The 13,201-nt window shown below is 41.6% G+C and overlaps 1 protein-coding gene across 3 annotated transcripts in view; it reads right to left on the bottom strand.

Annotated features, from left to right (window-relative positions):
- The window catches only part of RNF212B (ring finger protein 212B), a 585,489-nt gene that overhangs the window by 39,074 nt on the left and 533,214 nt on the right, over positions 1–13,201 (bottom strand). For all 3 annotated transcript variants that reach the window (XM_073575552.1, XM_073575554.1, XM_073575553.1), the window contains 2 exons: positions 9,405–9,466; positions 6,359–6,406 (listed from right to left, as the gene is read on the bottom strand). In XM_073575552.1, the coding sequence (XP_073431653.1) occupies positions 6,359–6,406; positions 9,405–9,466 (110 nt within the window). The remainder of the gene's footprint in view (positions 1–6,358; positions 6,407–9,404; positions 9,467–13,201) is intronic.

The raw sequence follows: 13,201 nt of genomic DNA, 5'->3' as shown, positions 1-13,201 counted from the left end.
AACACGTCCGATTATCCACCACCCTCGGATCCTTCAAACGAAACCTGAAAACCCATCTTTTCAGGAAAGCTTACAGACTGCAATAACCATTCTGCCACCTCACCACCGCCTGAGCTGCCGCCTCATCACCACCAGAGCTGTTGCACCCCCGACCTTCTGTCTTTTCCCCGCTATCCCGTAGAATGGAAGTCCGCAAGGACAGGGTCCTCACATGCTCACATGTGAATGGAAATGGAATACACAACAGATGGAAATTATTGGCCATTATCAAGACACCCTCTATAAAGAAGTGGTTCTGCAGGTGGGGACCACAGACCACATCTCAGTACCAATGCTTTCTGGCTGATGTTTGGTCACTTTTGATTGTTGGTTGTGCTTTCACACTCGTGGTAGCATGAGACAGACTCTACATCCCACACAAGTGGCTCAGGTGGTGCAGCTCATCCAGGATGGCACATCATTGCGAGCTGTGGCAAGAAGGTTTGCTGTGTCTGTCTGCGTAGTGTACAAAGGCTGGAGGCGCTACCAGGGGACAGGTCAGTACACCAGGAGATGTGGAGGGGGCCGTAGGAGGGCAACAACCCAGCAGCAGGACTGCTACCTCAGCCTTTGTGCAAGGAGGAACAGGTGGAGCACTGCCAGAGCCCTGCAAAATGACCTCCAGCAGGCGACAAATGTGCACGTGTCTGCACAAACGGTTAGAAACTGACTCCATGGGCATGGTCTGAGGTCCTGACATCCACAGATGGGGGTTGTGCTCACAGCCCTCCCAATCCTCTTCTATTTTTCCCACCACACATCTGGGTAAGGAGATTTGGTAGGGTGAACGTTGAGGGATAACGAGGGAAAGCCGAGTGGGATGCCATTGCGTGATTATTTAGGGTGCCAACCTCCGCGGCAAGGTAGGGACACAATATGACGGCAAGTGGAGGGTGTAATAGCTCTCCCCCTTCCCTACTCATCTAAAACATATCTAGTTTTGTGTTAATATCCTGGGTATCTGGTTGCCATTTTTCAGTTTCTTGTAGTTAGAGTGGGTTTTTTTTGGGCACCCAAGGGGGCAACTTTCACTGTTTGGTTGAGTCTATTTGTTGGGCATACCTCCTTTGGCCACCAATTTACACACCCTACATACCTTATTTTCTTTTCTGATCACCGCGGCACACCGATTATAACATTTGACTGTTTGTCTTTACTGTTTTGGTATATAGCTAGGGAAATCTAGGCTGTATTTAGGGTGAACCAACGTTGAGCGGGGGGCGCCACATTGCGTAGGGTGCCAGCCTCCGCTGTTAGGAAGGGTGTACTAGGATGTAATAGGGCCTGACAGGGCCTAGTGTTAATATCCACAATTTTTTATTGAACCGGCTGGTTGCTATTTTTGACAATTTTTGTGATACAATTTTAAATGGTTTAAATAAAATTTAGATTTAGGTTATGGTATTCATGTTAGATTTTTTTGATTGACAATACCTCATCATCTTTGGCTTTTTCTTCTCAGAATTGAAAAAATTGGCCTTGTCAGGAAGGTGAAAATAGGCTTCAGGGTGAAGGGGAAGAGTCATCAAAATAGCAGATACCGAGTATCTACTAAGAAGTGGATACAATTGTATCTAATGTAGGTAATACTTCTTTCTAAGGTTAAAGAACATGGCTGGACTTTACAGGGATACCAGACAGATACCTGCAGATAGCCTTAAAGTTAAATATTTCAGCACTATGTTCACACAATGTGGGTTTTTTAAGCGTTTAATGCAAATTTTCAGCTGCATTTTATAGTACCAGCAGTCTATAAGATTTCCAAAATCTCATGCATTCAGCTCGTTTTTTTGTTGTCAGTATTTTGTGCAATACCTTTGTTTTTGCAAAATGCAGCATGTCACTTCTTTCAGCCTTTTTAACCCATTGAAAGCAATGGGTGGTGCAAAAAACTGTGAAAAAACACAGCAAAAATGCAGGTATCAATTTAGCTGCCAAAACCTGATGAACTAGAATCAGATTTTTTTTTATGCACTAAACTTTCTCAGCATTCACGAGACATACAGTATGTATCATGACAAAAACGCACCAAAAAAAGCAGCAAAAAAGAACTAAGCAGAATCTGCTTTATTGAAGCAAGTTTCTTACTGCTAAGAGAGCAGGTTTTTCTTGCGGAGAAAAATGCATAAAAAACGCAACGTGTAAACATAGCTTAAAGCGTTGTTGCAGTGATATGGAATCATGATTGGAATCATGTGTGTAAGTGTCATGAAAGTAATAACATACTCACTAATCGCCATGTTCTCCTGGTTTCATGTCCATTTCTGCACCACGTGCCTGCATTTGTGACCTAACTGTATATGCTGCATTATCATTGGACTGGCAGTTTTGGTTTTGTATTGCATTATCTGTGGACTGGTATAATTTTATCTTATGTCTAGATATCAATTGTATCCTAAAGTTTTATGGTGTTGTCCTATATCTTTATATCATGTGATACACATTTCGTGGACAATTTGCGCTACACCCTCCTATTAATATATGATTGATTCCTAGGGTATCAATATAGGGATACATGACGGCAGAGCGGGGGCGCCATTTTTGAAGATACATTTAGGGTGGCAACCTCAGAAATTAGGTAGCTAGGTAAGTGTTAGGAAATACTAGGGCTATCTAGTCCTCCCTGTTGTTTATATATCCAACCTAATAGTCCCAGTGTCCTGACTCTGTTGTCGAGTGTCCCGGGACCAGGGGCTCCTTCCCTGTACCTAACGCTAAGGGCACATTAACTCGCCCTGTTCTCCGGACTACTTCTGATGGAGAAGATGCTGGAGCCACATACCTTAGCTTAGCTCCTGTATCTGCTCTCAGACTGTACCCTTCCCCCTACCGATGGAAGAGAGTAGTAGCAGTGAATAGACATGAGTGAATATCTTCGGCTCCCTCGTTATACAGCAATCTATAGCGCTTACTGAGGAAGCTGCAGCGGGAACCCGGATACCTGATATGCTCCGATAATCAGGTGTCCGGTGCTGCAGCTGTATGTGTCATGGTTGTGTGACAGTCAAAACACACAGGCTCTCCAGGTATCCGGGTTCCCGCTGCAGCTTCTTCGGTAAGCGCTATAGCTTGCTGAATAAGGAGGGAGCCAAAGATATTTGCTCATCTCTAATAGTGTACCATAATACACAAACCAGACTAACCAGGTAATGCAAAAGGGATAGAGGAAAATACCAATCATACAAATATACTCACACAAACAGCACAGGTAAAACACCTGGGAGTGGAGGATGGGGTAAAACCAAAGTAGGAAAAAAAGGGCATTAGCACACACCTATAACCTAGCACAGACTCGGATAAATCCACCAAACATCTTCTCATACAATAACCACAAACCAACATCACCTAACCATGCAGAATAAGCTAGTTCTGGCAATGAGTGCTAGCCAGGGCCCAGAATACAGTGGGGCAAAAAAGTATTTAGTCAGTCAGCAATAGTGCAAATTCCACCACTTAAAAAGATGAGAGGCGTCTGTAATTTACATCATAGGTAGACCTCAACTATGGGAGACAAACTGAGAAAAAAAAATCCAGAAAATCACATTGTCTGTTTTTTTTTCATTTTATTTGCATATTATGGTGGAAAATAAGTATTTGGTCAGAAACAAGCAATCAAGATTTCTGGCTCTCACAGACCTGTAACTTCTTCTTTAAGAGTCTCCTCTTTCCTCCACTCATTACCTGTAGTAATGGCACCTGTTTAAACTTGTTATCAGTATAAAAAGACACCTGTGCACACCCTCAAACAGTCTGACTCCAAACTCCACTATGGTGAAGACCAAAGAGCTGTCAAAGGACACCAGAAACAAAATTGTAGCCCTGCACCAGGCTGGGAAGACTGAATCTGCAATAGCCAACCAGCTTGGAGTGAAGAAATCAACTGTGGGAGCAATAATTAGAAAATGGAAGACATACAAGACCACTGATAATCTCCCTCGATCTGGTGCTCCACGCAAAAACCTACCCCGTGGGGTCAGAATGATCACAAGAACGGTGAGCAAAAATCCCAGAACCACACGGGGGACCTAGTGAATGAACTGCAGAGAGCTGGGACCAATGTAACAAGGCCTACCATAAGTAACACACTACGCCACCATGGACTCAGATCCTGCAGTGCCAGACGTGTCCCACTGCTTAAGCCTGTACATGTCCAGGCCCGTCTGAAGTTTGCTAGAGAGCATTTGGATGATCCAGAGGAGTTTTGGGAGAATGTCCTATGGTCTGATGAAACCAAACTGGAACTGTTTGGTAGAAACACAACTTGTCGTGTTTGGAGGAAAAAGAATACTGAGTTGCATCCATCAAACACCATACCTACTGTAAAGCATGGTGGTGGAAACATCATGCTTTGGGGCTGTTTCTCTGCAAAGGGGCCAGGACGACTGATCCGGGTACATGAAAGAATGAATGGGGCCATGTATCGTGAGATTTTGAGTGCAAACCTCCTTCCATCAGCAAGGGCATTGATTATGAAACGTGGCTGGGTCTTTCAACATGACAATGATCCAAAGCACACCGCCAGGGCAACGAAGGAGTGGCTTCGTAAGAAGCATTTCAAGGTCCTGGAGTGGCCTAGCCAGTCTCCAGATCTCAACCCTATAGAAAACCTTTGGAGGGAGTTGAAAGTCCGTGTTGCCAAGCGAAAAGCCAAAAACATCACTGCTCTAGAGGAGATCTGCATGGAGGAATGGGCCAACATACAAACAACAGTGTGTGGCAACCTTGTGAAGACTTACAGAAAACGTTTGACCTCTGTCATTGCCAACAAAGGATATATCACAAAGTATTGAGATGAAATTTTATTTCTGACCAAATACTTATTTTCCACCATAATATGCAAATAAAATGAAAAAAAAACAGACAATGTGATTTTCTGGATTTTTTTTTCTCAGTTTGTCTCCCATAGTTGAGGTCTACCTATGATGTAAATTACAGACGCCTCTCATCTTTTTAAGTGGTGGAACTTGCACTATTGCTGACTGACTAAATACTTTTTTGCCCCACTGTATATGGGAGAGGGGAGTGGCGAACAGTGAACAGCTGAGAGTCTTAATGCAGGAAAGCTTCCAAGAGCTCTCAGCTGAGCAGATTAGAAACCCTGCACTGTTTAATATAAAGGTGAAGTTCTTCTAAATAGTGCAGGAGTAGGAGAAATCAGATGCTGCAGTCTTCTGGCTCCTCTCTATTGCGATAAACCCATGACACCCAGAGTGCATTTTTTTTAAGACATTTGATCTTTGGCGGTTATGGTGGCTTTTGTAATATTTTAATTATAACAATATGTTTTAAAGGGAGATATTTATTATGTCAGCTAACGTACCAAGTACACGGAAAACTGTCAGTGATGTAGGCAAGGCATTTAGGCATTCTGAACTCTGCCAGATCTGCAGCATGGAAAACAGAGATTGTACAAAAATGACAACAAACAGACCAACAAGGGACACATCACTGGAATTAGGGTCTCAGACCCTACATTATGCTGCTCTCATATTACATAGCTGAAATATGGTGACAGATTCCCTTTAATTAGTATGACATTTTTTTTCATTCTTTTCTATTGTCTAAGCCTGGGGGTGCATCCTATACAGTTAGGTCCATATATATTTGGACAGAGACAACATTTTTCAAATTTTGGTTCTAGACATTACCACAATGAATTTTAAACAAAACAATTGAGATGCTGTTGAAGTTCAGACTTTCAGCTTTCATTTGAGGGTATCCACATTAAAATTGGATGAAGGGTTTAGGAGTTTCAGCTCCTTAACATGTGCCACACTGTTTTTAAAGGGACCAAAATTAATTGGACAGATTAAATAATTGTAAATAAAAAGTTCATTTCTAGTACTTGGTTGAAAACCCTTTGTTGGCAATGACTGCCTGAAGACTTGAACTCATGGACATCACCAGATGCCGTGTTTCCTCCTTTTTGATGCTCTGCCAGGCCTTCACTGTGGTGGTTTTCAGTTGCTGTTTGTTTGTGGGCCTTTCTGTCTGAAGTTTAGTCTTTAACAAGTGAAATGCATGCTCAATTGGGTTGAGATCAGGTGACTGACTTGGCCATTCAAGAATATTCCACATTTTTGCTTTAATAAACTCCTGGGTTGCTTTGGCTTTATGTTTTGGGTCATTGTCCATCTGTAGTATGTTGTCTCTGTCCAAATATATATGGACCTAACTGTAATTCTGCAATTTGTCCAAAAAATATAGCCACTGCTGAGGGGGTAATGTATAGGCTGGTGTGGATTTCTCTGGGAATAATAGCTATTGTATGGTTTACATGTATATAAGCACAGGATTGTTTGCAGAGACAGCCACTTACTTATCTTTGAAAGCTGAATAATCTGGGCATTCTTGGAGTAAATGTTAGCTGTAAAACAATATAACCAATCTTAATTGTGAAACCTGAATTATACTTAAAAATAGTACATAACATTTAGGCGATACAAGGTTTTTTTTATTTTTGCAAATATATATTCAATGCAAATTCAACTTCTCAGTTCAATTTTACATGCAGCATTAAAAAAACAGGAAAAATGAAACATCTACAGGTTACATAATATTTTTTTCTTAAACTATCTTTGCAAATATCTGTAAAAAGAGTGTCCAAAAAAATGTATCAGGGCATCAGAAACAAAGTTAAAACTTGAAGGGGAAAATCAGCAGTTGAATACAGGAGCAGCAAAGTGAATGAGATTTAAACAAACCTCATCCAACACTGCAGAAAATTATTGATCAATATATTAATGAATGCTGCAAAGGTTAAATCGGTAGGGTAGCATATTGATTATTCTGCACCACTATTTTACCCCTTTAGTTCCTTTAAGGCCGGTCTCACACATCCAGATAATTCCGGTACCGGGGAAAACGGTACTGGAGCTATCCATGTCCATGTGGATACATGGTATCTCCGCATGGCACACGTGTGGCAACCGTGTGCCGCATCAGAACCACACGGATGGAAAAAGCGGCTACAGTAAGTGCTGTTCCCCTGCGGCTGGTGCTGAACCCGGCTGTCATTCTGCTCTCCTGCTCTGCCAGCAACAGCGAGCAGGAGAGCAGAATGAATGAAAACCTGACGTGGGGTCCCCTTCAGTTTGTGAACCAACCAGACGAAACTTACAGCTGGGGGCTGCAGCCTTCAGCTGTCAGCTTCATCAAGGTTGGTTCTCAATACAGGGGTCCCCACTCGCATGCTCAGAAACTAGCGGTGACGTCACCGCTCATCACTGAGTCTGCGCTCTGCTTCCATTCATTCCCCAGTACTTTACAGTCAGAGCGGTTGTGTTAACAGCGCTCCGCCTGTAAACTAATTAACCCCCGAGATGGATTACGCCTTGGGACGTGACTGAGCGCCGGACAGGTAATGTATATTGTTGCTTTATTATTTTCACCTTTTTTACAGGAGATCGATGGCGTCGCAATGGAATTATTGACACCTCTCCATTACTAATCCGGGCTTAATGTCACCTTACAATAGAAAGGTGACATTAACCCCTTATTACCCCACTTGCCACCTCTACAGGGCAAGTGGGAAGAACCTGTCTAATAGATGCACCTTTTCTGGGCAGTTGGGGGCTGCTGTTTTTAGGCTGTGGGGAGGCCAAGATCAATGGCCCCTTACCAGCCTGAGAATATCAGCCCTCAGCTGTCAGCGTTATTCAGGTTGGTTGTCAAAAATAGGGGGGACCCCACACCGTTTTTTTAAATTATTTTTTATCAAGAATAGAGGGGTCCCACGCTGTTTTTTTCAATTGTTCAAATAAATAATTTTTTCTAAAAAAAGGTGTGGGGTCCACCGTTTTTGACAACCAACCTTGCTAAAGCTAACAGCTGGTATTTTCAGGCTGGTAAGGGGCCATGGATATTGACCCCCCCAGCCTAAAAATAGCAGCCTGCAGCTGCCCAGAAAAGGCCCATCTATTAGTTGCGCTAATTTTGGCGCCTTGCCTGGCTCTTCCCATTTGCTCGCTAACGGTGGCAAGAGGGGTTTATATTTGTGGGATGATGCCGGGGAGACTGTTTGGATGATGCATGATCGCGTCATCCACAAGAAGCAAGCAGGAGTGCTTCTTGTGGATGACACCCATTGGACCGGACCGCCCCACAGGTAAGTATAATAAAACTTATTTTTCAGTTCTTTCAAGTCTGGTTGGGGGTTTACATACAGCGTTATAGAATGCTGTGTATAAGCCCTGAAAGGTGATGTCCGCATCTTATATCAGCCAAAACTGCTGACAGGTTCCCTTTAAGTAGCAGATAAGAGACTTTCCTTTGAAGCAACAAAACGGGACTACTGCATGGCAACTGCAGCATCCCTACATTCCCATTCTTCTCCTGTTGAGGAAGATGTACTTAATACACTCATATATATTTACAGTTATTCTTCTATAGATGCAGTAGTTGCATGCATTGAGTTATGCAAGCTAAATTAGCTTGGTGAAAAAAAACAAAAAAACAAAATTTGTTTACAAAAAAAAAGGTGTCATTTTTCCGAGACCTGTCTCTATTTTTTGGGATCTGGGGCTGGGTGAGGGCTTATTTTTTACGTGCCATTACATACCATTTTGGTGTAGCTACAATCTTTTGATTGCCCGTCATTGCAATGTAGCGCGACGAAAAAAAACCCCCGTAGTTCTGGCATTTTGAATGTTTTTGTCATTATGCCGTTTAGCGATTGGTTTAATTCTCTTTTTATATTCATAGGGTAAACATGGCGATACCAAATATGTGAATATTTGAATTTATTATTGTTTTGTTTTGAATGGGGTGAAATGGGGGTGATTTAAACTTTTATATCTTTTTTTATTTGTTTAAAAACATTTTTTTAACATTTTGCATGCTCAATAGTCTCCTTGGGAGACTACATGTAGAAGCTGCAGTACCTTGATTGCCTCTGCTATACACAGGCAATGATCCAATCGCCTGTGTGTAGCAGAAATGCTCACTTGCTATGAACGCCGACCATGGGGCGGCACTCATATCAATCTACTGCAGACCTCTGGTTGTCATCGGTGACCTGCAATCATGTGATGGGGTCACCGATGGGTAGGTTTAAGTGACGAGCTAACTGGAAGCACAAGTTAAATGCCATTGTCAGAGATTGACAGTGGCATTTAACTAGTTAACAGCTGCGGTGCATGGTAATTCCATCCGCGGCTGTTGCGGGCAGATGTCAGCTGTATAGATCAGCTATTACGCCACATGTCGGAAAGGGGTAAAATCCTCAGATGATATGCGCTAGCCCATGATTTTTATGTGAAAAAATATTACTGTTAACCTTCTAATATCCAATGTGCATGGCCACCTTCAGGGAAAGATGTTTTATAAGTACAATTCTCAGTATTTGTAAAAGGTACGGTATATACCTGAATGGCCCTCAAGCGGTCAACGTTGTTACATGGGGTATATAAAGAATCTCTTCCAAATGCTGTAAAAAAAAAATAAAAAAGTACATGTCTCATTGTTTGCCTTTTTAATGTCCATACTTTAGTTATCCCTATTATTTCTCTTTCCTAGCATTTTATTAGCTGGAGCAAAAAGATGTAATACATTCAGAAACACATTTCAAACACATTCTTATACTATTTTTGCAAACTTACAAAACATGAATAATGCTCAAATGTACAGCATTTCAACTTGTGGATTTTTGAGTGACTGAAATAGCAAGTACAGATTTGTGCAAATTAATTGGGACAAAGCAAAAAAACACATTTTTGAATATTTAATAATAAAATGTTATAATGCACTGTTACATACTAATTTTAGTAAGAAATATGTCCTCCTTTAGCACATATGAGATTTTCAATGCGTTTTGGCATTGATTCTACCAAGTTTTTGCATAAATTCTTCAATTCTTCATCATGGAACCACACTTGTATGGCACTGTTTATCATGCGTTCTTTGGTTGTACAGTCCATTTTGCCAAGACGTCTCTTAACAATGCTCCACTAATTTTCTATAGGATTTTAGTCTGGTGAATTGCCAGGTCATTCCAGCACTTTTACTTTATTTTCTTCCAGGAATTTCTTCACACACTTGGAATTGTGGCATGGAGCCAAATCTTGTTGGAATGTCCCTTCAAATTTACGCATGAATGACACAATAAAACGTTTTAAAACGACTTTGTATTTGGATGAATTCATCATACCATCGACAGGAAATAAGCTCCCTGTACCATCAGCTGTAAAAAAGCCCCAAAACATCTGTTTTTGAGGGTGTTTTACAGTTTGTTGAATATGATCAGCTCACAATGGTTCATTTTTGCTTCTAACCACACTTGCTCTGTACCCTTGAACAAAAAGATGGGTTTCATCACTGAAAATTACCTTTTTCCACTGGCTAGTTGTCCAAGGTTTATATTTTTTTGCCCATGAGAGTCATTTTGCCTTCATTGGCGATGTCAGAAGTTGTTTCTTTACTGACTTTGTTGCCCTCCGACCAACTTCCAGAAGCCTGCGCCGTACAGTCAAATCGCTAATATCAATACCTGCAGCGAACAAGTCTCTAAGGCTGGTTTCACAGTAGCGTTAAAACAAACATGCTGCATTTCGGCGCGCACGGCGCACCGTCAAAAGTGCGCAGCACGCTACTTTCCCACTGGCAGCGCATGATCTGCGCACCCTATGCTAAAGATAGGGTGCGCCGATCGCATGCGTGCAAATGCGATAGTAGGCGGTGATCCCGGATGGGGCGGGCAGGGAGCCGGATCGGGGCGGGGCTTACCGACGCAGTGCGCAGCGTTGTTTCAGCGCTAATGTGAAACCAGCCTTAGGAGGTCTTTGCTTGTTTTTCTTGCAGTAATTTTACTATTTCTAAGTGTTTTATCAGTTCTTCTTGGTGTCGTTTTCCTTTTCCTTCACATTTCCATTTTCGTTTTGGAGAAAACGATCCAGTTTTATTGTGTCTGCAAATTATTCTTGAAATGGTAGATTTTCCAATACCAACGGTGGAAGCGATTTCTCTTACAGTCAGACTTGTATGTTCATTAAGAGTAATAATTCTACACCTCTTCCGTGGAGTAACATCCATTTTTACAGGCACGAATCACACAGAGAAAAAGTACACTAAACCACTCCTCACAGAAACAAGCTCTCAACTGAAGCTGAGGGGGCAGCTAGCTGTTATTTTCAGACTAAAACCAGTCAAACCACATTTTGTTACTCAAGGTTGTACACTCACACCTGTTCAAAGCAGTTAAAACTGGTTTGAATCACTGACTGGTAACCAACTTACGATTTTACTTAAAAAATGCTTTGTCCCAATTAATTTGAACAGCACTGTATAACCCCTTCACACAGCACTGCAGGGTGTTAGATCAAGGCAGGGAAAAGTTGATGTCCCATGATTGGACTAAGTAAAAAATAGAAAAAAAAAGTTTAAAAAAATTGTAAAAATATAAACAAAAAAAAATCAAACTAAAAGAAGAAGAAAATATTATACCATTATATAATAATATATCATATTATGCCTAGGAGCTGTGGTATGATCAGACCATGTTCCTCCAAGGTCACTACACAGTACATAGCAGGGCACACTGATAAATATTCTTGTGCTGAGATAATCTTATGTAACACATCCAGTTGTGGAACTTATAATTATTCCAAGATCTATCAATTAAAACCAACTTAGTTTGGGGGAAAACCCCTTTAAGGCCTCTATGCATTAGACTAACGTATTGATGGGTTGGGCTGACAGTCTAATGTGTCTGGGGGCCTCCGATAGACGATGCCAAAGAACAGAAGCATGTGGCATGTAGGATTAGGGGCTTACAATTCTTTTGTTCTCCAATAGATAAGCTGCGGCCAGAAGTATTTCAAAGTGGCACTCTTATGGATGACACATGAGTGCTTGACCAGCTGAGTGCTCCAGTGAATGAGAAAGTTTCGGAAACAACTGTTGGCAGAGCGATCAGCTAAACCATCATTCTGCCGACAGCTATCTAAAGTGTATGGGAGGCATTACCTGTCTTGCCTCCAATGCAGTGCAAGAGGGGGCCTTATATAGAAGGAGCTGAGGAGCAATATACTGCAGGGGGAACCTGTATATAGAGGGGCTGAGACACCATATAATGCAAGAGGAGGCTGTATATAGAGGGCTGAGGAGCTGCATGACTGTACAGTAGGAATGAGTTATAATCAAGTGGATGAGTAAACAATTATACCAAACAAGTGATAATGATCATCATTTTCATATTTCGGTTGAAACTCAATAATTAACTAAAACAGAAACAGCTGTGCAGGAGGCGTGAAACTGAGTGAGGAACAGCCAAACTATGCTACAAAATTGAGGATGTGAAAGACAGTTTCATGTCATAGGTCAAACACAATGGTAAGACTAAGCACAGCAACAAGGCACAAGCTAGTTATACCGTATTAGCAAGGTTTCTCCAAGGAAAATACTTCAAAACGTGCTGTTAAAACTGTTTAGAAGAATCACCAAGTAATGTTAAGGCAATGTAGAGGACCATAAACTCAGTGGCCAGCCAAGGAAACATTGTGCAGCAGATGTAAGACATATCATGCTTTTTTTCTTTGAAAATCAGGAGATATCCAGCAGTGCGATCAGTTCAGGACTGGCAGCAACCAGTGACAAGTTTGTCCAGAAGTAGTCATTATGGAAGAATTGTAGACCAAAAGCCATATATTCAACATGGAAACTAGGCCAACTGACTCAACTATACACGAAAACACAGGAACCGGTGTGCTATAAAATGGCAGGTGCTATGGACTGATGAGTTAAAATGGGAAACATTTGGCTGTTACAGAATGCAGTTTGTTCACCATAGCGTCTACACTCTACAGGATACAGCAATGGATTGTGCAGGTCCCTTGCGAGCTTGGAACTGAATTTCAGCAAAGGGAGTTGGGGATTTGGTCATGATTAATAATGTCCTCAACGCTGAGAAATAAAAGCATGAAATTATCCATCATGCAATACCATCAGGGATGCATCTGATTGGCTCCAAATGTATTCTGCAGCAAGATAATAATCCCAAACATACAAACAATATCATAAAAAATATCTTCAATGTAAAGAACAAGGATTCTAGGAAATAATGATATGGCCTCCACAGAGCCCTAATCTTAACCCCTTCACTACCAGGTGATTTTTCCATATTCTCCTCCCCTTTTTCACAAGAACCATAACTTTTTTATTTTTCTGG

The sequence above is a fragment of the Dendrobates tinctorius genome, unplaced genomic scaffold, assembly GCF_039654945.1.
Source record: "Dendrobates tinctorius isolate UK_male_01 unplaced genomic scaffold, ASM3965494v1 ptg000044l, whole genome shotgun sequence".
NCBI lineage: Eukaryota > Metazoa > Chordata > Amphibia > Anura > Dendrobatidae > Dendrobates > Dendrobates tinctorius.
The sequence above is the reverse complement of the archived record's forward strand: the minus strand, read 5'-3'. Positions and strand labels throughout refer to the sequence as shown.